We start from the raw sequence: 25,419 nt of genomic DNA on the forward strand, positions 1-25,419 counted from the left end.
TTCATTTCAGTGATTTATGGTGATAGTATAATAAATCGGCAATGCAGTGTTGGCTTATTCTGCACTACTAAAGTCAAAATTATATAAATATACTAAAATACATAAATGAATAAGACAGTGAAAACAAGTTTTAGTATTATAATGGAAAATAGACATCTGGTGACAAAAAAAAAAAAAAGAAGTGGCCAGTGCTGGATTGTCTAACGTGTCTTTACTCCATTTAAATTTCAAGTGAACTTTTTCTGGGAACTGAAGAGTAATAGAAGAAATGCATTTTCTATAGGGAAGCATTGCAAATGTTACAGTTAAGAACATTCTACACGTATATAATAAATGTGAAGCCGAGTCTTTACACAGGGTACTATCTTTTTTTATTTTGATGTTTTCACTTATCGGTATCTTGGAAGGACGTGTTGAGAACATGTAGATGTGCTGCATATACATTTAAAAAGTATTTTTAGGATTTCATATAAGCGTTTTGAGGAACCTAGCTGCTTTCTAAACCACACTTGTGAACAATGAATGATATGGTGACAGGAAGGAGGTTAAAAACTTCAGTTTCCATAATCTATATCCTCATTGACATCAGGCTCATATAAGTAACCCCTGCCCGAGGCCCAGTGCTGCAGTTCTCGTCTAGTTTTGAAGCTGAGTCTGCTTTTGAACACATCCTATGATGATACCTATCCCCAGCTACAAAACTAGTGTAATTCTTTATACAGGGTTTTATAACTCCTGCTTGAAGATGGGCTGAGCGCCCAGTTCTAGGGCAGTACTATGCTGAAACTACTGCTTACAAAACATTTGCTGAACAACAAACATGCTGGCTAACTCAACCACTCTGTAATGCACAAAGCCGTGGGGTGGGGAGGGAGGTCGTCTTCCTTGAAAGCAAAAAACCCATCAAAAACTTTGCTTCTCTCTCCCGCAGCAAGCTATGACTGGAGAGGAAGAGGACAGGTACTTCCAGGGTCAATGCTCCGTTTGCTCCCAGGAGCTGTCCAGCTGCCTGAAGGGGAACCTCTCTTTCTCTCGACCGGAGCGGCTCCAGGCCTTTACCTCCGCCCTGAACACGTGGCGCGGCCAGGCTCGGACCTACCTGAAGTGCTGAGCAGGCCCGGGGAGGGGAGGGCGCTGCCCTTGGAGCAAAGCCCTCGCAGCCGTGGGGCTGCGCGCGGTGCGGCAGGGCAGGGGCCGGGGGCTGCCCGGCGCCCGGCAGAAGCGGCCGCGGAGGCGGGGGCTCGGGGGCGCCTCGTAGGACCGCGCGAGGATGACTCAGCCCCGGCCCTGCTTATTTACACGGAACTTCAATTGCTATTTTAAGTCCTTGAGCTGAAGGGAGGGGGCGGGGGAGCGCTAGAGGAAGGGAAGCAAAGGGGGCCCCCGGCCGGGGCCCGCATCGATCGCCTCGCGCTGCATTTCCTGCCGTGCCGGGCGGAGCGGGGCAGCGCTGCCCCCGGGGGCCGCCCCTCCCCTCCCCTCCCGCGTCCGTCTCGGGGCGGCCTGACAGCTGCTTGTCACGCGGCGCGGCGCGGCGCGGCGCGGGGCGGCCCGGGTGGGTGTCCCCGCCCCGCCCCCGCCCGCTCCCGGGAAGCTCCGAGTCGCACTTCGCGCTCCCGCACACTTCGCCCGGCCCCGGCCCCGCCGCCCCGCGCCCAGGGCGCCGCTCCCGCGGGCCGAGGGGCGCGTGGCTGTTGCCAAGGACACGCGCGGCGCCCGGTGCCCGCCATGCAGCCGTGAGCCCCGCTGCGGAGGAGCCCGCGTCCGCACCGCACCCGCACCCGCACCCGCACCGCGCCCGGCTCTGCGCACACGCGCCACCATGCCGGGGATGTGGCGGCTCCTGCGGGCTTTCTGGGGGGTCTTCTTGATTTTCGGCGCCGCTTTTAACACGGCGCTGGTGGACGTGGTGGGCTCGGAGCAGCAGATCCCCTTGTCCGTGTAAGTGCGGCGGGGCGGCGGGGCACAACTTGGCGGCGGGATGCCCGCGCTGCCCCCGGCTCCACTCCCGCCCTCCGGCCCCGGGCTTTTCCACCAAGTTGGTGCTGAACTCCCGGGCAGGGATGAAGCGAGAGCCGCTCCCTCCATCCCCCGGGCCCGGCCCCGGCCCCGGCCCCTTCCCGCCAGGAGGAGGCAAGTGCGGCCGCAGCGGCTGCCCCCGCGCGGCGCGCACCTAGCCCCGGCCCCGGGCCCGGCACGTGTGTGACATGTCGCCCTCCCCTCTCCCCTCCGCAGGGTCAAGCTCTGGGCCTCGGCTTTCGGTGGGGAGATCAAATCCATCGCTGCCAAGTACTCGGGCTCCCAGCTCCTGCAGAAGGTAAGGATCTCGCCAAGTGTCGGGAGCAGTGGTTGGAGCCCAGAAAATGGAGGCAGACTGAGTTTTCTAAGCAAACGGGAGAGCGGCGCGGCGCGGCGCTGCCCGTGGGCAGGGGGTGGGTTGGTTTTGGCACCGCACGCACAGTCCCGGTCCCCGCCGAGTCCTTACACCGCACTGTCTGCAGGCTGCTTGATGAACCAGTTATTTGTAGATGACTTGGTTACCCACGCAGATGTAAACCGAAATTACCGGCTTGCCAAATCCAGGTTGAAGCCTAGATCAGGCCTGTTTTGTACAGCTGTGGGGGTGGTGGGTGCTTCTCTGTGAAACATTGGGAACTCCTTTCAAGAGCGGTTTGCCCGTGTGTCATCCTTCGTTCTCGCCCAGTGCTGAAGGCATGCAGCTCACTGTAGCAGGGAAAGAAGGCTGCACTATTGTCATCTCGGCAGTTTTTACAATCCCATTATTCCCCAATCATCTCAACCCAGTGCTGGGATGTATTACAGTATTACAGATAAGAGGCATGAATGTGGTTATCTGCCTGCTCAGCTGCACAGCTGGGTAATAACCTACTAAAGGAGCTCAAAAACTTGAGGAATTGGTCTAAGTCTACATCCTTCTGAAGCGTAATGAGAAGGTGGAATTGATTATTCAGCTTCTATCAGGAGCTGAATCTGTTCTCAATTAAGTAGGCAACTTGTATAAAAGTTCCACATTCTTGTAATCTGTGTTTATAGCAGGTGAATAATTAAAACTAGTGAGGGAGGAGGGAAGGAAGGAGGAAACGACTTCGAGAATGCAATTCTGCTGCATTTAAAATGTTATCTTGAAAGCATGACATAGGAAGTCAAGAGTGTAGGGATGTTTCCAGAATAAGAAGCCCGTGATTTCTCAAGCTAATTTTTGGCCATTTTTCTCAGATAGGATTTTAGCCCAAAGTAACGTGTGTTGTATGGTCTGTGTGGTAATGAACTGGCCTTAATGTTTATGGCAGTTGCTTTGAAAGACTGATATCACTGGGAAATTATGTAATCATGGCTTTGCCTGGAAAATCAAACAAAAAGCTTAAGTTAAAATTAAAATTGGAGGGGCTGCATTAACGATCGTTGTATAAGAAACTCGTGACGCAGGTACTGCTGTTTTCAATGTTGTGTACTTAGTGAAGGTCAGTTCTTGCAACTGTTTAAAATACCGAGATTCTTAGGAACAAAAGTATTTGGTGTGTGTTTGTGCTTCCAAAGCTACTAAATTATTGGACTTCAACATTTGGTATCTGACATTCAGGATGCTACTTTCACTAATGTCCAGCTTTTGTACATTCTTGTGTATACTCTGTGTTGTTATAGGAACTCTTTTTATTCATAAACAAATTACTCTAATTTTTTGAATTGCTGTCAAATATCTAATCAAATCTTATTCTATCTTGGCTGTAGAAGTAGTCTTTTGCTTTTCAAACATGTTAATTTTTCATTGGGTGCTAAGTTTTATTTAACTTTGGAACTCTTTGTAAGTGATAACCTTTGCGCACACAAAAATTACCCCCCTGCACATAAACTGCCCTGTGCTTAATAGAAAAATACAAAACAGATTTAGTTTCTTGAAGCACTTAAGATCCAGTGTCAATATAAAATACTTAATCACTCTTTTTTTCCTCTCCTTTTAGAGGATATTGTATCAGTGTCTAACGTGTTTCCCTCTGAAGTAAGTTTTCTTTCTTTTAGCTGATTATAACATAGGTAATTGGTAGCTACCATAGCAATGTATTTCAACATTTTTTCCTTTTTTTTTCTTCAGTTCTTTTACCAGTGAATGCATGGGGTCTTTTTTTTTTTAAGATTGACGTAATGATTAATCCCAGCTATTTGATTTTAATTTATTTTCTCTTTCTATGGTATTTCATGATACCAAGGGGGGGGGGAAGGGCTCAGTCATGGTAGTGATAAGTGTTTAGGGCTGTACTGCGGAAAATGTTATTTCTTCCCTTCCCCCGCTCCCTATTAGCATCTTGGTGGGCACGATACGAATAGGTGCTCTCAGTGCATTCTATTTTAATTTTAGATAAAATTCGGGCCATGGTCTTTAAAGTTCTGTATTATTTTTCCCTTATTTTTGGTGGATGAACCTGGTTGACTGATAGCAAACACACCAAAAATACTCACAAAACAAAGAAAAGCTTTGTTAGCATGGAGTATTGTACCTCAGCTATCTTTAAAGTCCATTTTATATAAATCATCAAGCTTAATTGTTTAGAAATATAGATGAGAACAATTTTCAGTACTCAAATTGAGGGGCAGAAGTTAATCACAGCATTTGGCAAAGTACTAATACAGTCGTATTCCAAACATTAACTTTTTTCCCCAGTGTCCAGTCATTTAAGGATCTATTTGGAATTTCTGCACTAGAAATAGGTATTAGTGTATTTCTGAAATCAGGATTCTGGTTTTTTTTTTAAACATTTATCTTTATTTTATCATATTTTCAGTGGATAAAACTATACTGTCCAGTAAATTACAAAAAATAACAGATGAAATTAGAAAGTATATGTAAATGTGCTGTGTTTAGTCCATATAGGTATGCTAGCTATAAACTCTTTTAAAGTGAGGTTTAATAAAGTATTTCTAAATGAAAACCATCATACGAAGGTAATTCCATCAGGTTTTTCACATACAGTAAGGAAATTTGTTCTTTCACAGAAATACATTTGAAATTGAGACTGTAGCAGTGGTATAAAATATTCTATATATTGGGTATCATGTGATGATTTGCTAAATTAAATTCTGGAAATGGAAATTTAAATAGGTTACTAAGGCAAAACTTTGCAAAGTTACTACTATGAAAAATAATTTAATAATAGCAATTAAACTGAAGTACTGCTGCGGGTTAAAATTGCTACTGTACTTTGAACATTAAATGACTAAGGGATTGCTGCCCTTCAGATGCTTATATAGAAATTATAACTAATAACGCCTCTGAAATGATCTGTAGGTAAAAATGTATATGCATACAAATCTGTAGGTAAAAATGGAAGTGGCTATATGTAAATAAAAATGTATGCATGTACAACACATTTTAGCATTCTATTATATTTCTAGCAGTATGGTCTAAATGCTATAGAAATATATGGGGCATATGATGATGTTGGCTCTAGATGAAATCCATAAACTTTCATATATTTTTAATTTGTGGAAATTGAGACTAGCTGCTTGAAAACAGTAGCTTTCTGTAAAGCTATACTTCATTTTTATATTTAATAATTTATTTTTAAAACAAATAAGTACCACTGAAGTTAAGAACACTGAATAGAGGAAAATATTGTTTAAAACGTATCTATTTTTAGTGAGGTTTTACAGTTGTCATGTAGATTTGGCACCATAAAATAAATTGTCTGCCTGCGTCTGTAGAGACGTGCATACCTTTTACTTAGCAAGTACCGCTGGGGCCTAATGTTCAGTTCTGTGTGTAACACTCCTATGTGATACATAGAGTTGTGTAACTGTTCAGGAAGCCATTGTTTTCCTTATGCTTCAAAAATCCATAGCTTTATTTTTGTATCTTGGCATGCTACTAAGAAACATATGTCTAATATAGTAATTATGGCTAATTACAACTGCACTAGGTAAGCGAGCAAAGTCTGCTGGAATAGCCAGACTTCTGTGTACAGGATTAAAAGCTGAGTTTAAACACAGTTAATGTTTACTTTACCTGCTTTAATAAGGATATTGGAAGAAGTGAATTGGGAAATTATGATGTTCATGTTCTATGGTATATAATAGTTTTGATTTCAATACTGTGGCAAAACAATGGTGGTCATAAAATGTAAGTAGGAAATGCAGGTAAAGTGCCTTCCTCCAACAGAAATAATTGATGTTTATGCAGTAAAGCTCCTCTAGCCCTGATAGAGTAGCTGGTTCTTTGAGTACACAGACCGGTTTGTGCTTTCTCAGGTTTCTATCACAGAGACATTTTTTCTGTACTTGGCGCCTTGACATTGTGTCATTCAGGACAGAATTGGGCAATATTATTATTTCATTTTCTCAATAGTATGGGGCACTTTATTTATTATTAAAATAACCATTAATTCTATCAGCACTTGCCATAAAGGTTGCTGACTTAGACACAAGTTTATTTGAAGGTCCTATAAGTTTTCCTTTCATAAGGTACTTGCTTAACTGAACCTTCCCTGTTGCATAACTATGTGCTACTTTATTCAAACTCTATATAGTATGCATGTGTCAACTGCAAGTTCTTTTATAGATTAGAGTTCCTCAAATCTCTCTTTCTCAAAATAACACTTCTAGTCTGCATATCCATTTTTAAACCTTTACATTTTTATTTGGTGTGCTGACTCCAATAGCTGCTATATCTTTTAGTTTCTTACAACTCTTGAAATGTCACTATAACATTATCATAACAAGGAGATTTAGATCAATTAGCATTCAGCTGGTGCATCTGATTCATACAGAACATCTATCTTTAGTTTTAAAATACATAATGGTAATTTAAATTTTTGCAAAGTTCACTTTATATTGATTTAGAGAAATTTAGTCAAATCATTTTGACATTAATTGCATTTCCCTCTCTTTTCAGCCTTATGCAGCCCACTTTTTTTAAAAAACCTTGATTTTCTTCTATTTGAGCTAATGCAACTATTTGTATCAGTTTTGGGGAAGGGTCTTGAGGATTATTGTGCTGGTTCATATTGAGATGCAGCTATGAATAACTTCTTTGCTAAACATGAGTTTTACATGTTATGTGTATTCTGATTAATAATTTTAATTATGCAGTTAAGCAATACTGAACTTCCTTGTAAGAAGTAACTAATATAAAAATAATGTTACAAGTTAATATGCTTGTGATTAAGAAAATTAGCATGGTAAATGGTATTAATCATGCCAACACTCATGTTAAGCCAGTTATAAATAAATCACTTGAAGTTTGGATTCAGCAAAACTCCTGTTTCTTATATGTTTTTTGGACCATTTGCCCAATGACAAAATATACATGCAAAGATGTACAAACACTTTAATCCTAGGATTTTGCTAAAGTTATTTCAAAGTGCCATATACAAAACTTGAGACTTTAACTCCTTTTAATATTTCAGTGCATTTGAGCCATATGCATGCAGGGTTATTCTTCACACCAGACTGATTACTAGGCGTTTACTGCACTAGGATATTGCATGAAATCATAAAAGTGAGTTCTTCTGGAAGAATATTTCTTATTTTCCTGTTTTCAAGAAGGAAAAAATGTGTGTATGTGGAACACACTACAGTCTATTGTACTGAAGAAGCTGAAATATGCAGTACAACATTTCAGAGAAGGTCCTCATTTCAGATTGGCTCTTCAACCAGAGAGCTAAGGTGTTGCTGTATTACCTCATTTTCAATAATGCCTTGTCTTTTCCATCATCAAATAAAGGATTTTTTCCCCCTTCCTTCTTAGGGTAAAGTCTTAAGTCTATTGAAATCAATGGCATAGCTGCCATTGCCTTTGAAGGAGCCAGTATTGCACAATGGTGTTAGAATGAAAATCACAGTTTCTTAATATTTGTAATGGCATACCTATACAATCTAATCTTGCCTGAATCTCAGTAGCATTTTACTTTAAAAAAAAATTCTGAAGCAAAAAGAAAATGTCTGTTTAACCAAGCTGAATTTTCTGCTTGTTCACATTAGTACTGTCTGCTCTTCAAAGGGTTCTGCAAGCACAGAATGGTATTACCTGTATTATTTAAAGGAAAAGTTAGCAGATGGCTTCCATAAGTTTAAAGTATATGCTTTATAATCTCAATAATGACTTTCAGTATGGAAATTTTTGAGTGGATGATCCAACTGGAAAACATTAGCTCTTAAACAGAAATGAATGCCTTTTCCCTCACTTAATGTATTTATGGTTGGTTGTTTTCACATCCTGTATTGGAAAATACTAACGTTTCAAGGTTAAGAGCCAGTCTCCATGCAAATTATCTTCATGGTGAAGGTAGGTAGAACCATGAATAGATGCTGCATTGTTATAGTGACTCACTTTTAAGCAACTGCTAATCAATACTCTACACTTTCAAATGTCATTCCCATTATGTAGGATACAGTTTTTGTTGTTGATAATAAATGGTTACATATTGTAGAACACAAAAGACCGTTAGGAATTTATAGGATGGACTATATTCTCGGTTTCTAGAGATGTTTTACCAAAAAGCCTGCATAAAATGTTTTGATTGTCACCCTGTTGCACTTAAAAGGGCCCTATCACTATAGTAGGCATAAAGAATTTAGATCATGTGTAACTTTTTTTTTCCTGAATAGGGCTCATTTTTTGTGAATAGGATCTAACTAGTTATTTTGAAAAGGCTAAGTATAGTGAATATCAGCCTGAATGCTAAGGGGATTGCAAGGCCTTGAGTTCATAGAAAGCCTGAGCAAACATCTACCTTAGTGTGCTCTGAATGTAGCTGGATGGGGTCTTGTGTTTATAATTGGAAGGAATCTCTTCCCGAGATAAAAGTCCCTCTTACTTTAGATTTCATGCAAGTTTTCTTAGGATGGGAAAGCCAGTCCATTCCTTTTGAGTGTTGGTGACAGGATGAAGCATGAACAGAGGCATAATTTCAGACAACCAAGGTTTAGTCCACATTAGGAGTGTACAGATGGCAGCTGGCATCTCAGGTTTCACCTGGGAGTGAATCAGCAGCCAGTGAGGAGTCCAGAATACATGTGTGATATATTTTCAAAAATCTGTCCTGCTTAAGAGGTAAGCAGCTTCATGTCATAGTTGTTGGATCTTTTGAATAGCCTCAGGCAGACCCTCTGTGGCTATATAGGTTTGTGATGATAAAAGAATTGGTGGTGATCTCAACAAGTTCCACACTGACAGAAGAAACAACCCAGTTGCAGATACTCTTAGGAAATGCAGGAGTAGAAATGAGTCTATAGTAAGTTCAGTTGTTTGCAAACAATCCTTTGATAATCAGCACCCAGATGTCCTCAGTCATGAAAATAGTTGTCACATATATAAGGCCCCTTATATTCCTTTTCTGGTCTTTTGAGTGTACCCACACAGATATGGGACCTTAGGCCCTTACTTCCCTTATTTGGTAATTCTTTTGCTCTTGAACTACAATTTGGGTATGGCACCAGGCATATGTCAATCACTTGTTACCATGTGGGTCAAATAGGCATCTTCATTCTTTTTCTTTTAGAGTCTGTCACCAGACTTCTTATAATACAAGGTTTTTGGTTTTTTTTTTAAATTAATAGCAGGAACAAAACGTTAGAGAGATAAGAACTTAACCTATTGTCCTGCAATTTTGTGATGGTGAGATGTAGGCATGCCTGGTTTCTCCAGGTGTCCTCATTGGATTTTTCTGTCAGATTCTGGTTTCTTCCTTATCTTCCTTATGCAACAAGAGTACCATTTTCAAACCCTTGTCATAATTCTTGGTAATTTTGTGTCTGATGGATCATGGCTATTTTTTCAAAGCTAGATGTTCTGTCATTCTTTCCCTAAACAGCTCTTGAGTATTTGCTGTGAAGACAACAGTATATGAGTGAGATATCTGAGTGAAGCAAATAGATTAATGGAGAAAGCATCATTCCGTTAATCAGGACAATACAGACTATTAAAAATTATTACTGTATAAGGCTGTTTCATCTGTGTGATAGTAGTCACAGTCTTACTGATATGGTGTACTCTAGCCTTCTAATTTGTGAAATGCAAACTTATGGTCTGTATCTCTTCTCCCTTTCTTTGGGCCTCAGCATATTTATCTCTTCCAAGAACCTTTAAACTCACATGTGTTTTAAAATGAGGCAAACATGATGGACAGAAATAGCATTTTTGAATGCTGATGCCCAGTATTTGTATGTAGATTAGTTTGCAAAGCAGGGATGTACTTGAAAAGAAAGTGGTTATATTCTTTGAACTAGATTATGACCCCTTGGAGATGCACCTGAATTCAGGAAGTGAAAGACATAAAGATGACAAGCAGCCTGGTACCTAGAGGTATGTAGAAAAAATATTTAAAGCTGTGTCTATGTCTGAATGGCCAAATCTTTCTGACTCTCTCCAAATTGATTTGGAGGGTTCTGATTTGGAGAGATTAAAGGGTCTTCTGATTCATTTCAGATTCGGCCACTGAATCGGGCCAAATCTCCACTGAACAGGGCTTCATACAGCCCTATCAGACAAGGGTTCTTTTGTTGGTGTTCTAGAAATGTAACATTTGATGGTTTCTGTGAGATATATATAGGTAGCTGGTACTGAATTCGTACTGTTTTCTATAATGTCTAAATACATTTTTCTCTTGTAAATGTTCTTCAGAAAACTGTGATGTTAAATGCATTATGCTGATGACACAGTCTTTATAGCTGATTCAGAAGAGAAGTTGCAAGGAATTTTTAGACAAAATTGTTTGTGAACGCAAGAAGAAGGGTCTAAGTATTAGCTGTAGAAAAACAGAATGCATGGTAATTACAAAGAAGAAGAGTGTGCAACATCAAAGTGGAAAGGAATAGATAAGACAGGTCAATATATTTAACTACTTGGGAGCCTGGATAACATTAGATGGTAAATGTGATCATGAAATAAAATGGAGAATAGGGATGGCAAAAGATACTGACAAATAGTAAAATTTCTATTGGGACAAAGTTGAGAGTTCTGAATTCCTAAGTTATACCAGTTCTCATATATGAATCAGAATATTGGACAATATTGCCAGGTATGGAAAGAGAATTCATGGAAAAGAACTGAAGCAACTGGGATGTGGTTCTTAAGGTGCATCTTGAAGGTATGTTGGATAAGTCCAACTTCAAATGAAGATATTTTGTTAAGATCAGGCTGCAGGAGGAAGCTACTGATTAACATCAGAATGAGACACTGGAGTTTCTTGGACACGTTATGAGGAAAAAAGAAATTGAAAGTCTGGTTGTAAATGGATAGATTCAATGAAGGAGAGATTGTGGAAGACAGAGGTTGACTTATGTCAAGAGTCTCTCTAAATGGATGAGTGTATTGACACTGGAAATTCTGTATGCCTTAAGAGAAGAGAGCTGTGGAAGACCATGGTCACCAATGTCCTGTTTGGATATGGTACCTATGGAGACAGAGAGAGAACGTTAAATGTGAAAACTAGTTGGAGTCTTAGTCATAACCAGGTTTCTTGTTTCCTCTGTTTAAAAATTGTGAATTCTCTGATTAAAAAAAATCTCAGACTCTCTGATTTAAAAAACCCAAATCCATGTTTTTCCTCCACTCTATCTATCAGTTCACCATAAAGTTTTATCGATATATTTACAATTTTAAAGCCATTTGGAAGCCTACTCATGCCTCAGTCATTATAATAAAATACATTCTAAATACCTAATGTGTTTTGTTTTTTTCATCGTGTAAGATTAGACTCCCCCTGCCCCCTTTGTTTACCAGGATGCAGGTCCAGCCATGGCTGTCCTCCCCTCCCCCCACTGCTTTGTAGTGCTGAGCAGCCCTGATATGCCGTTGCCCCTCACACTCTCAATTCACAGTCTCTCCCCCATCCCTCCCGGCGCCCCTCACTCCCAAACCAGTGCCCCCAGCCCTCAGCCCCTGCAGTGCATGAGGAAGAGGATGGGTGTGTGGGCACAGGTGACAGGGTGCACAGGCCATGAGCGGGGTTGGGGTGGGCACAGGTGATACATAGGGGACATGTGCCTCCCTAGGGGTGCCCACAGTGGTGTGTGGGGCTATAGCCAGGCTGGGACACTACTCCATGCTGCTACTGCTGTGCCTCACCTTGGTGGCCATGATAGTGTGGTGCCTGGAGCTGGTTCAGCCCAGTTGCATCCCCATGCCCCACTATGGGTGCAGAAATCTGGGGGGGGGATGTGCCCCTCCCCACATATCACCTGTGCTCTCCCCACCTCCCCACATGTGGCCTGTGTTACCCCCTGACACCCTGATGCGTTGCCTGTGCCCCACCTCCATAGACTTACCTGGAGGGGGCTGCTGGAGCTGCTCTTCAAAGCTGCCTGGCTGCCACATGCATGTGTATGTGTGCACATATATGTGGCTCCCTCTGCCCCCTGTGTGCTGCTCCCCCCCAGCCCCAAGGAGCCCCTTTCAGGCTGGAATTCTGCCAGCCTGCAAGGGGAAACCCAAAGTTTCCTGGGTTTCTTTTTCCTTTAAGGGTTCCTTCCCCTCCCACCCTTTTTTCTCTTTTCTCCTTTAAAGAGAGAAAAATCTGCATTTTTCCATGGCAAATGGAAAACCCAGACCCCTGTTCATAACTAGGACTTGTGCACATGTAATATTAATGACTTAAAAAACTGGTTCTGATTCAGATAGCACTGTCAGCCCTCCTTCTGTTGTACTTACATCTGGGTGACTTTTTTCTGAAGTTTAAAAACCTTTAAGTGGTTGCTTGGCTGTTTACTGATGTTTGTTTCTACTGGTAAGAATTTCAGAGAATTTCTGAATTCTTGGTAATTGTTACTGGTAGAAAAATAGCCCAGGAGCTAGAGTTCCAATCCCATGCCAGGAGAGTTTTGCAGGTGAGCTCTTTAGCCAGGGCAGCACTAGATGGCTGTTCTCAAAGCCATTTCTACCCTCTAGGGGAGCCCATGAATTGCAAGCCTGTCCTCTTCTCTGCCACAGACAGTGTGGTGAGAGGGTTCCCACCGTGAGAGAAAGCCCCCCATTTCACCAATCAGCTGATTGGTAAGAGGAGGAACCATTTTTCTGCGGTGGGAACCCTTATGTTTCCTGTCTCAGGAGAATTGCCCCTGCTCCTTGCACTGCTCCAGACTGATCTGGAGTTGTGTGTGTGCGGAGGGAGGAAGCAAGGGTTGGGGTCGTGGGGAGAGGATGTTTTTGTGGTTGCAAGGCTCAGAGACCCTTGCTGCTGGAACACAACACCTTCCTCACCCTGAATTATTTTGAGTCACAGAGAAGCAGTGGCAGGCAAGGCATGATGGGTGCGGGGAGGTGGGGAGATTCTCGTACAGGGGGAGAAGCCCCCAGCCTGAGTTCCTTCAGAGGGAGACTAGTCCCCTTCTGCTGCCAATCAGCTCATTGGCAGAGAGGCATTCTCCTGCTGGAGGAACCCTCCCAGAAGGGGTTGCCACCATGGCACAATATCTCTGCCTTACTCACAGTGATCCAGGTCAGCCTAGAGCAGTACAGGACAAGGCAGACTGCCTGAACCTTGCTGCCATGGCCTGGCAACCTGCCTTGGCCCATGCTGCCCTGGAGCAGTGTGGATGAGGTGGGAGAATTCTGCTATAGCAGGAGTGCCTTCTGGGAAGGTTCTCACTTCAGGAGAATGCACCCCTCACTGCCTGTTGGAAGCCATTCTCCTGCTGGGGGAACCTCTTCCCAGAAAGTTACCTTGTGTAGGAGACTCTCCTTCTCTCCCAATCAATCAGCTGATTGGTGGGAAAGGTGGGTAATTTGTCAGGGCAGGTCCCCGCAAGGCTCCCTGACAGCTCACCCCTGGGTGTGCTGTCAGGGAGCCAGGGGTGGGATATCGGGTGTACTCTGCACCTGACAAGCGCAAATATTCCTTTGGGAGGACGGAAATCTTCCTTATAGGTATCTGATTTAACTTCTTGCAGAAGAGATGGTTCTCTTCCTTCAGAAGTGTTTTGAATATCCATACAGTTCTTTTTGTGCTAGGTAAAGGGTTTTTCTCCCAGAAGAAGTGGAATGTCACGGCCATTCTTTTCCTTTCTGTTTTACAGCTGATCCTAGAAGTAGGATTTTTGAAATCTTATGAGAAAGCTGTTTTGCTTCATCCATGACTATAAAGGCTAAGTACAGACAGTCAAAAAGCCTGAGTCTGAATCAATTCAGTCTCCACAGTTTAGTCTAACCTATGTAGACTGAGCCAATAAGCAAGTGAACAGACATTCACTTTCGATTCTGGAAATACAGCTACATACCTGTAGTGGCCCAGAAGCTGGGAGGGGGGATTCGTGGGGGAGTCCTGGGACACTGGGGGCCTGTGAGTTAACTTGAATCTGGAGGGGCTCTGGGACAGAAAGTCAATAAACCAGTTTAACCTAAACCTATTAAGTCTGATACTGCCTCCATCCAGGTTTATCTTAAACTGGTTTCAGCTATTTTGAAATCACTTTTTGTGCACTGAACGTCTGTTATGATCAGAAACTGGTTTGAATCTGTAGCATGTATACCGGTTTATGTATAATTTCTGTCCCTAACCTTCTCACAAGAAAATCACTCTCTCTCCAGTCTCTCAGTTCTGATCCTGAAAGGGAATTTACCTAACACCTTTCACAGATGAGCCTACAAAGTTCACTTCATCAACCTACTGGATACAAAAAAATCATGGACTGAATATAAGCATTGGATTTATGACACATTATAACCTGCCTAACATCTGATTCCCCAGTTCACCTCTCTATTTAGCAGCTATATTCATTCCCCTTCTCCCCCTTCCCTACCTGTCTCTCACCCCTTGACTACCTCAATTTACATTTTTACTGACTGGCATTCTGGCATGCATACTGGCTTCTGGCTACTATTCCATCCAGGAGGAGCACAGACTAACTGCAGATGCTTCCTTAGCCTGATGAAGGCTATATGTACCCAAAAGCTTGCAAAGAAGAGTTTTTCCAACTATGTGATATCAGATTTACCTAAAGAACCTTGTCTGCCTATTGCAAAGATGAAACTTTTGCCTTTACGCTGTCTTTACTCATGACATTTCCAGCACAATTTTGTCTACTGAAGATTAAAGGTTATTTTAAAATTTAAAATTAATCTGAAATTCCATTTTCTCACTACATTTCTACTCAACATATTACTGTTAGCAAAAGTCTTCAAGTCACAAAACTGTTCCCTGGTATTTGAACCTTTAAAAACAGCAAGATTGATTGCCTTTGCTTTAATTTTTAAGGTCTGTGGAAAAAAAACACTATAATTTTCCAAATACATTTGTCAAATTGATATATTTAAATAGACTACAGATTATGATTGAATTACACACCAATATAATCTGAAGCTATATTATGGCACAAAGGAAAATGAGAACTCTTTCCTCTGCCATTCGACTCCTACTCTCCTGATAAATTCTGTCCTTGTTTACCTTACTACCTTTATGTGAACTTGCTGCCTTTTTGAACTATTTTAATAGACTGCATTAAGTTTCTGATACTGATTGTTGTTTACAGGTCTTACGATCATTGAAAGGATGCTGTAGTCTAAACCTTTCTTCCTGGTTTGGAGTATAATGTACCTACATTTGTGTGTGTTGGGTGTTTAATACTGAGGAAGGTATTATCAGTAGAACACCGTGGGAAACCAGGATTTTGGAGGTGGGGAAAACCTTTCAAGTTTGACAGTTAAAGAATGACCAAAAAGATTATACAGATTAGGGGATATAGAATGTGTCTTATTGTTTTTAAAACTCTTTATTTTTGATCTTTGTACAAAATCATTATATTAAAAAAGCAGCAACATCAGAGATGCTATCTCTTCACCATTGGGAATCGTTTACTCCATCAGCCTCTGCTCTTTTTGTTTGTGTAGCACAGGCTTGTCCAACATACAGTCCGTGAGCCGCCACGTGGCCCTCTAAGCTGTTTTCTGAGGCCCAAGGTGCTGCAATAGGAAATGAAAGTAAATACTGTACTTTCGCTTCGGGGGGGGAGGGGTGATGTGATACCGCTTCCTGTGAGGTCTTTGAATATGGCTTGCCGGCCCACTGGGTGATAAAAAGTTCATGATCTGGCCCCACATTCAAAAAGGTTGGATACCCCTGCTGTAGCAAAATACCTACTTAGAAATAGTTGGATAATTTATACTTCAAATTTGATCATGCTGACTCTCAAGACATGGCTAGAAATTAATTTTGAAATTATAAACTAGTCTAAACAGAGTTTAGTGCAGTGATTATGAAGACTTGAACTTTTATTTTGTTTCCTTTCACAACCTAAAGTAACCCGGAAAAAAATCAGGTAGTAGGTAGTTGCTTGTGGCAGCCTTCTCTTAATATATAGCTGACTTAATTTTACCTGAAATATATTTGTGTAGAACTGAATTTCAAGAGGGAGAAATGGGTTTAAATTACACGGGAAAATAAGTTTTCAAATGAGTGACTTCTGCAAATTAAGAACTGGGTTCACTTATCCCTACAGTAAATCATTTTATATACAGGGTGCGGGAAGAAGGTAAAAACCTGGGAGGAAAGGGATGAATGCCCCTTGCAGGCAAAATGCTACAAATGTATTTAACAATATCTTATAAGACCATTAAGTAAAAATGGTCAGTTTTTATTTCAACCGTTATAAAATTATTTCCTTGTCCTCTTGACTTAGTAGGAAGGCTTAATGCTTTTTTCATGCTTTTGTAATTAGAGCTGATCAGTTGTGTGTTTTTTCACTTGATTTTTCTGATACTAATATCAGAGCTGTGTAAATGTACTTGGCCCCGAGGAATGCCTATGCCACGTGCACTTTGGCGCATGGCATGTTTCCCTGGGTGGAGTAGGGGAGGCCCCAGCAGACTTACCCGAGGTTCTGGGGACCTCCTGGGGCTGCAGCAGCTGTGATTCTGCCACGTGGATCCTGGCTGGCAGCCGCAGCGCTGCTCTGGGTGGCCCAGCTCTGCTTTTGAGTGTTGCATCCTGCCCATGTCTGTGCTGTTCCAATATTTTTATGTGTTGTTTTTTTTAAAATCCCTGGATCTCTAGGGGTCAAAAAAACCTCATGGTAATAAATGGAGCAGCACATGTATGGGCAGTGTGGAGAACATTGAATATGCGGTATGTGGTGCTGCAGACATATCTGTAGTGCCACATACCTCATGGCCACGCTCGTCTGGATGTCACGGCCAGAGAGTCTTTTGCCCAGATAAACAGAGCCCAGATCTCCTTAGTTGTAGTTTAATGCTTTTCCTTTACTGGGGATTGAACAGCAGCACAATGGAATGGGCTTCTGTGCTGCTCTTATCTAACAAATGGGAAATTTTATAGCAGCCTTAATTAAAGGAGTATTTTGATACTGAAACTTTTCATGATGTTTTTCCCCTTGCTTTTCATTTGCAAAGAACTTTTTAATCAACACTGAAAGCTGCACCAGAGAAATAATGGCAAAGCTGATGGTGAGGACATTTTAGGAGACTCATGGTGGGATAACCACAAGTTGAATTCTTCTGCTACAGGATTCATAACTTGAATAGTTAACAATGCTGACATTAAAACTGTTGATATATTTTGTTGGATCAAGTAAATAATTGTGGGAGATCTCTGATAAGCTTCCAGGGAACAAAGTACGCTTCCTCAAGTCTGTTTAAAAGTTTGTCAGACCTCTCTTCTAACTATTCAGTTGGTTTAATAATAAATATTATCAAAAACTCTTACTGCTTGCATTTACCTGGACCACTGTGGCTACAACAACACTCCGACCCCACTACATTAACACTGTCATTTTTAGGCTCCTGAGTGACCAGCAAGATAAAAATGGAACTTCAGTTCCCAAAACTATTATTTCAGTCAGTCTGCAGATTCAGACAAACGATACATCAGTTTACATTTGGCCATTTTCTAAGGGGTATTTTCACATGCATGACAGCTAAAACCATCCAGATTTTCAAGTCTGGCTGGTGACCATCCATATTTAAGTATCTGAATACTTTGTCTCAGTTGTCAGAATATCCCACTTATAGCTGAAACTGCCTATATTGATCCTCTTGAGTACTTTGGCATATAATTTTCTTTCAATGAAAACTGAGATTCTGGATCTTAATTCTGTGGCAAGATATAGGGTGGGCAGTAGGTAGTATCTTCTGTAGTGCTGGAATCTTTGACTAAACAGGGCCCTTGTAATGTAGTTTAGTATAATTGTATCAGTGTTTTACAAAATGTGCAGGGAACATGACATTCTTTAGAGTAATAATGTGTATTTTTGGAGCACATTTTGCACAGAAGTAATTCAAGGAAAAGCTAGAACTCACCTCTACTTTCACTTTATAAATGTACTGTAATTTGTAAAGGTAGGTGAAAGTTTGAAATATGAAGTGGAGCTCAGGTTCTTTATTATAGTGAAATCTACAAAACATCTTTTGTATTGTGCTTTGTTGAGGTGGAGGCAGAAAATATTGTAAAAGGCACAATATGTGTAGGAGGTAATAAATCTGTTGGATGCAGATAGTCCATGGCTTCAAGTCATAACATAAAGCTTTACTCTTAGCCTCCTACCAGTTTCCATTATCTGTGAAAATTTCTATTAATGTAATACGATAGCATCATGTAAAAACAGTTCAGCGGTCATAGATTTTGCACAGCTGTCATAAAATGATAGTCATTTGGCTTCAAGGATGGTAAAGATGACGTTTGAATATTCTTGCTTTTCATCTTTGATGTCTTTTAACTATAAAAGATAAAATCACATTTCTGCAAACAGTGCAGAATATTCCACTAAAAGCAAAATTTTAATTATCTCAGTACGTAACTTTTGTGCGTGTGTTGGGGGGGAAGTCCAGAAAATTAACCCCTAATTTAATCATAGTAGGTACCTGGATGTGGAATCTCAGAGAGAATAGTTAGGGACTCAGTCTAAAAATATCTAGTGTTGGGAGGCTTCCATGCTGTAAGGCTCAGGCGTGACTGGTGAACTCAGACTGCTGGGGTGGTGGAGCGTCCCGCCATGGGGGTGTGGCTGCCACCGGCTGGAAACAGGGGGGTTTTGCAGCAACCTCACCCTGCTCCCAGCTGGCTGCAGACCTCCTCTCCGCTGCCCCCATGGGGCTCCCATGGGATGCTCCACTGCCCTGCCAGTCTGAGTTCACCAGCTGCACCTGGTAAGGCTCCAAGTAAAGTTTGAAAATGTCTTTGGGTGCCACTGCCAAAGGTATTGAAGGTAATAGGTTGGAGAAATTATTAGCATGTAGTTACTTTTCCTGTGCTTTAGAGAAACAGGTGGGATGCCTTTTAGTGCATAAACCTAAGCAGAAGCTCACTGACTGTTGGTATAGAGACTGAACAGAAGAGAAGTTCGAACAGGAGACAGGAAGCCTAACTACAAATTATTACAGTACAGTACTGAGTTTATTTAAACACAGTGCCTAATAACATATAATAAAATATATGTAGAGTACAGTAAGCAGGAAGCAAGAGGGGCAGAGGAGGAAAGATGGTTGAACCGTAAGGAAGAGAAAACTTCTATATACCCATGACAAATTTAAAAAAAAATAATCCTGGAGTTCAGGAAACCAGCATGTTGGCAATTGCTCTTGAGACCTGGTAGTTCCTGCTGAGAGTATCGTTTCTCTAGGAGAAAAAAAATCCATATTGAAGCAGAGAGTGTAAAAAAAGACTTTTGTTTTGAATGGGAGCCTGTATTCTTACTGGGAGCTGTTTTACAGAAGTCATTCTGTATTAGAACAGGAAATAGGGGATACTGACAAATAGAGAAGTGGTTTTCAATCTTTTTGGGCTCTGTACCCTTTACCTGCAAAATACTGCAGCTCTTATCTTCTATGTATGATACATCTTCCCTGATATCAACATGCAAAGCCATTGTGTGTTGGTCATTGGCTAATCAGGAGCTCCTTCACAATTATTAAACTCTAGGCACATACCATTTGGTAAAGTACTGTGTAATGCGCTGTGTGTACCCATTTTGAAAACCATTGAACAAGAGCGATAGTACAGCATGAACTAGGATTTGTGAAACTTGGCCAGAACCCCTAAGAATGTATTAGGAGAAATAAAAGACACTGCTGAGAGACCAGATACTCAGAGATTGGAAGTCATAGAACAGAGGTTTTCTGTTCTCAGGTTCTATGCCATATAAGTGGGATAGAACTCATGTCAGAGATGTATAACTATGTTGCGGTTTACAGCAAAAAAATCTAAAAAACACACAATCTTGTTAATCCCAAACTACAGTCTGCTTCTTTTTTGTGGACAGATGCAATTTTCATGGCAGTCAAAACCTTGAGTTAACAAAAAGCATTCAGACTGATAATAAAGTCTGAATTGCAGCAGAACGTTTTCTGTTTTGCAGCTGGCTGCTTAATTTTGGACAAGGTGCTAAATACAGTTGAAAAGTAAACATGACAAGTGACATGGACTGGAGAGTGAAAACAAAATAACTCTTGAATGAAGGCTTTTGGCCCCCCAAAATAATGTTTGAATGAACTTAGTCTTTTATGATTATATTTATTGATGAGTGTCTAAAAGCTTTGAGTGAACACATTGACCTATATATTATTAAGAAGCTCAGTTCAGTTGATCATTATTTATTTAAATAGTATGACTAAGTCACCAAAGGCATGTGGAAGGCACTGTTTTTGCTTCTTTCCTTGGGCTGCCTATATGCGTGTGTGGGGGTAGGAGGGAGGGTGTTTTAATTAGAGTGGTTCCCAGACAGCCACTCTAATTAAAACAGCTCATTGTCATGTGTATTAAGCTCCCACATGTTTTAAAATGGCCACAGGTGTGCTTTATTTAAACCGCATTGAATGAGCTTTCAATAAAGTTCATTTGATGCAGTTTAGATAAAATCGCCCCTTCAGTCATTTTAAAATGTGTGGGAGTTTAATGCACGTGACGCTGAGGTGACACTGGAGGCTTCTAATAACCTTTACAGTTAATTGAGTCGGCTCTGACATGTTCTAATTAGAAAGGGAATGAGCAGCTTAAGTGACTACAATGTCTAAGGCATGAAAATGATGATAGATTAAAAAAGAATGTTAAATAGTCTTGTTTGCGGATAGGAAGGTTTCATTCACAGGTGAATACAGATATTTAGATTAAAAAAAACCAGCTGTGTGTCAAAACTGAGCAAACTGTATAAATATCAATGAATAGAAAAAGCAAGAGGAACAGCATTTTGAAAACTGAACAGCTTTATCGCTGCTTTGCTCCATACGTGTTGCTCATAGCCTTAGAAGTTAACTACCTCCAAAAGCAGTGCTTCTTTCCCCATTTAGTTCCTGGTTTACTACTTATTGAATGGTTAGGTTAGAAAGTGAAACCAATTTTCATGATAAAAGGCAAACGTTTGTAAAAGTTGGAAACTGGACCTCTAATTAGCATGAAGAATATAAACAGAGTTGAAGTTTGGCCAGCCCTTGAGTCTGTCAGAGAATTTTTATTCTACACCATTATGGTAGAATAAGGGTGGAGGTTAGCTGCAGCTATAACTTGTGCTTTATTCCTATGAAACCTCCAGAGTCAATTAGGGCTATGCTGTTTCAATCCTTGGGTAGAAGACCTCAAAAAAACCCAACGGTGTACTACAGAAGTGGTAATGTTGATTCACTGAGAGGCCCTGTACTTGTAAGGGTTGGCTCCCAAATGACTTGAAATGAGGTACTGGGAGAATCAACATTTGGATAAGGTGGAAAATTGAGGGTCTTATCACTTACTGAAGATTTTTATAGTGAATTGTGTAAGACTAGATGTGTCAACCAGAGTATTCAACAGCAACATTTCCGTTCATTTAGTTGTGCCCTGTCCATCTAAATTCCCCCTGCACTTTTAATGCTATGCAGAAATACTCTTGTCTTTCTGCTCTTTACTCCTGTTGTTGTGCTAAGAAAAAAAAATACACTTTATTTTAGGCCCCTGCCACATGTTACATATATTATGCAATTAAATGGTTAATCACACAATAAATTTAAACCAGCCACACATGAAAAATAATTATCGCATAAAAATATCTATAAAATGAGCCAACCGGCTACACAGTTACTGCTTTAAAATGAGGACTGACCTTATAGCTAGTTTCTATCTGGCTTTAATTTGAATGTGTGGGAGAACCCTGAGTGCAAGACCCAGCCATGCAGTATTACACAGGAAAAATTCCAGCGGAACTACAGGGAATCATGGTGGTTTTGTCTAAGTAAAAACTTGGAGTGGGTTCCAAGGGCTCAATCCAGGAAATACTTAAATGTGAAGACTCGTTTAATTCAAAGGGACTGTCCTTCTATGGAAAGCTGCTTGTATGTGGGTTTCTGTCAGATTGGAATATATGTATTTTAGTTAATAAATATAGGAGAGAGGCAAATAACTGGAAACCAAGCACCCTGACATTTGAGAAGACGCTTGTATTTTGAACACATTGGAATGCAAAGCTCCTTTGTCCCCCTGTAAAACATGGACCTTGTTTTGGGAAAAGGCAGAATGAAAATAAAAAAGATTTTTCCAGGGTCATGGCTGAATTCTGCATGACTGAATCCTCACCATTCCTGTTCAGGCAAAAGTTAGTGTTAACTCTTGCATAGCCACTGCTGAATTGGTGTAGCTTTTGATTGGTCAGCCAGAAGCTGCTGCCAATTCAGCAGTTGAGGGAAGGTTAACACTGGACTCCACCCCTGCTGCTTGCTGTCCCAGAGAGAAATGATAGCCATTTTGACACTTACTACAGCACCATATCTGTGTGCTTCTATTCCAGCAAAGAAAAATCAGCTTGCTTAAGACACCTGCAGAAAGTGCTTTTCCACTGGTTGCAGTCCTTTAAATTAGGAGATGAATTCCAATTTCACACTTCCATTGATGGTAAATTTGGCAGTCTGGCATGGAAGAAGGCAGTATCTCAACCAAATAACAAGCTGTTGGTACTTCATGGGTAAAAACCCAAACCTTAAACTTTGCAATCTTTGTTCGCTTCCCTAGAGCAAAAGCATAAGTTTCTAGATAATTTTATAGACTGCATTTCAGTGCTGCAGGATATACATACATGGCACAGTACAGGATGGCAGGTTAGCCTGTGTAGAGCACTGTGCTAAAACATCAGTACTGCTTCCAGTACTATATCTAGTTTATTTAGAGCTAGCTCAGGTGTCTCTATGCATTGTCAAAGGTACAGTTCATGGCTGACATAACTGCATTTAAAAGAAATAGTTGCCAGGCGCAGATGGAGTAAAACATATACAGAAAATGTTGGTATGTAATTGTTCAACAGAAGCTGGGAATCCTGTGCAACCCCTGGATTGTGTGCCCAGATAACAAATTGTGGACAAACAGTGTAGTACAACTTTGCCATTGTAGTCACTATGGTCCAGACTGTGGCTCCCTTGTTTCTTTTAGGGGGGAATTATTCATTCAGGAAGACCCACTGAAGTCAATGAAACTGTTCATTCAATTAACTGTTCATCAGTGGGGAATAAGGACTTCACGGTCTGCCCCTATATAAATGGAAAATGTTGTTATTTATCATGTGGATGTTCAAGTAATAATTCTTGACAGAGTGTATGAGCTCTGTCTTTTTATATTTTATCTAGATTTTTCCACATTAGCATTCCATGCCATTAATTTTAACAATTATTTTAGTACGCAAGTATGTCATCCTGTTGATGAAAATGGGCTGCCTGAGAGCTGGGTATGTTTATCATCAATGTAGTGATACAAGTTAAAATGTAGAGATACTCCCTAACAGACTGATGGGGTTAGGAATTAGGATATGGTCCCTCAGTTAGGGAGCCTCTAGCTAGTTAGAGAGATACAGAGGGTCTGCAAAGGTTGCCCACTGTCCCACAACTGAAATTTGTTGCTTAGTTCTCATTCATGTACGCCTGTGTTTATTGAACCCAGTGATCACTACAATGTAGACATGCACTGTATGGTGTAACTAATTAAAATATACATTTAAAAATGTGAGCTAGTTGAATGGTAAATATATTTTCCAGTGGCCTGATGTCCACATTCTTAAAACAACTATTGTTACTGGCAGTCCTGACCTTCCATTTAAGGACTGAAATAATAAGAATTGAATACATCTGGAGTCTGAATACTGAGTCCTCTGTCTTCAAAGGATTAAGGATTTGAATTAAATTTGCCCAAAGCAGGACAATTCAGAAATGACAAGACCACTTTTTAAATGTCAATTATTTAATTAATCCTTAATAAGAATGGTCTCATGAGGACAGGAGGAGCTGGGCCAGATGCTGATCTCCATTATTAGTATTTCTGCAGTTACCTTAGTATATTTATAAAATATGAAGTCTGATGGTGCTTTTAATTAACCAAATATCTGTGACTTTCAAATAAAAGTATTGGTATTCATGAATACAAATTAAAAAAATATTTTTATCAGCTCAAATATGTCAAAATAATAACTGATTGAAGGAGTCAAGGTTAGGATTAGTACTACATCACCTGCCTAGGGGAAATGTCATGACTGTTAATGTCAGACATAATGTGAATAAGGAACTAGAAATATTGTTCCTGAGGAAAGTAGGTAATACTGAAACAGCAGCTAGTTATTTTACATTCAAGTAAAAATTGCTTGCAAATACACTGAAGACTTATGAGTTCTGTTGCAGCATGCCGTATGACTTGCATACTTGTTTATAGACGTTAAAACAGTATGCATTCAGCACTCTGGTAATTGTGTAGATTATGAAAGGAGTGGATCTTCTGTCTGTATGTTTTCTTTTATATGCACAATAGACATGCACAGTAATGAGGCTGTTATCTTTAATGAGGCTTTGCTTCTGTAGAGAAATGGGTGGTGTGCTAGAGGATTTCAACACTCTTTAAGATGGAAAAATGATCAAATTCTATGACTTAAATACTGAGAGTAATTATAAATCTCTTTGACTGCTGCACATTAAATCAAAATGTAATTTATTTTAACTGCACAAATGCATGCACTGTTCATGATTTCACCTTTCTTCTTGGATCACTGAGAAGTCAGAGTAGGAAGATAGCCTTTTATTTTTGTTGTCTGATTGCCTAAATCGAGCACTAAGTCAACAAAGCGTTTGTTTGAGTTAGATGAGTTACAAAGTAAGGGAGACTTCCCTGCATCTCACTTGGTGATATCTGTGTATGGCTTCCTAATTCTTTTCTAACTTCCGAAGGTGCTGGTGGTCTACTTTACATTTCTTGCATGACACCATTCCTTTTTCCTTTTGGAAATTGTGAATGTGTTTGGGTTTTTTTTTAATTTCCTTCTTTTTAATATAATTGTCTTGATATTCTCCACCTTGAACACCTCTTGTTTATACTTCTGTTCCATTCTTTTCTATTCCCAAATTTCAAACTTTTTTTCTAATATTACCTGATACTATCTCCCTTCAGAAAACAGTACCTACCCTTGACCTCCTTTATTTCAGTTTTTTAGTTCTGTCCCCATATTCTTTCCTGCTATGTTAAAGCCATT

General features: G+C 40.6%; 1 protein-coding gene across 4 annotated transcripts in view; it reads left to right on the plus strand.

Moving 5' to 3' along the window:
* The first annotated feature begins 1,585 nt into the window (after positions 1 to 1,585).
* The window catches only part of CACNA2D3 (calcium voltage-gated channel auxiliary subunit alpha2delta 3), an 891,165-nt gene continuing 867,331 nt past the window's right edge, over positions 1,586 to 25,419 (plus strand). For 2 of the 4 annotated variants that reach the window (XR_016438419.1, XM_090021142.1), the window contains exons 1-2: positions 1,586 to 1,941; positions 2,236 to 2,317. Coding sequence is in view for 3 of the 4 variants with exons in the window: in XM_090021142.1 (XP_089877268.1) it covers positions 1,823 to 1,941; positions 2,236 to 2,317 (201 nt within the window). In the remaining variant the exon portion in view is untranslated. The remainder of the gene's footprint in view (positions 1,942 to 2,235; positions 2,318 to 25,419) is intronic. The other 2 variants (XM_090021141.1, XM_090021143.1) reach the window with 2 other exon arrangements.

Source organism: Crocodylus siamensis, chromosome 11, assembly GCF_052110815.1.
Source record: "Crocodylus siamensis isolate JL-2025a chromosome 11, ASM5211081v1, whole genome shotgun sequence".
Classification (NCBI taxonomy): domain Eukaryota; kingdom Metazoa; phylum Chordata; order Crocodylia; family Crocodylidae; genus Crocodylus; species Crocodylus siamensis.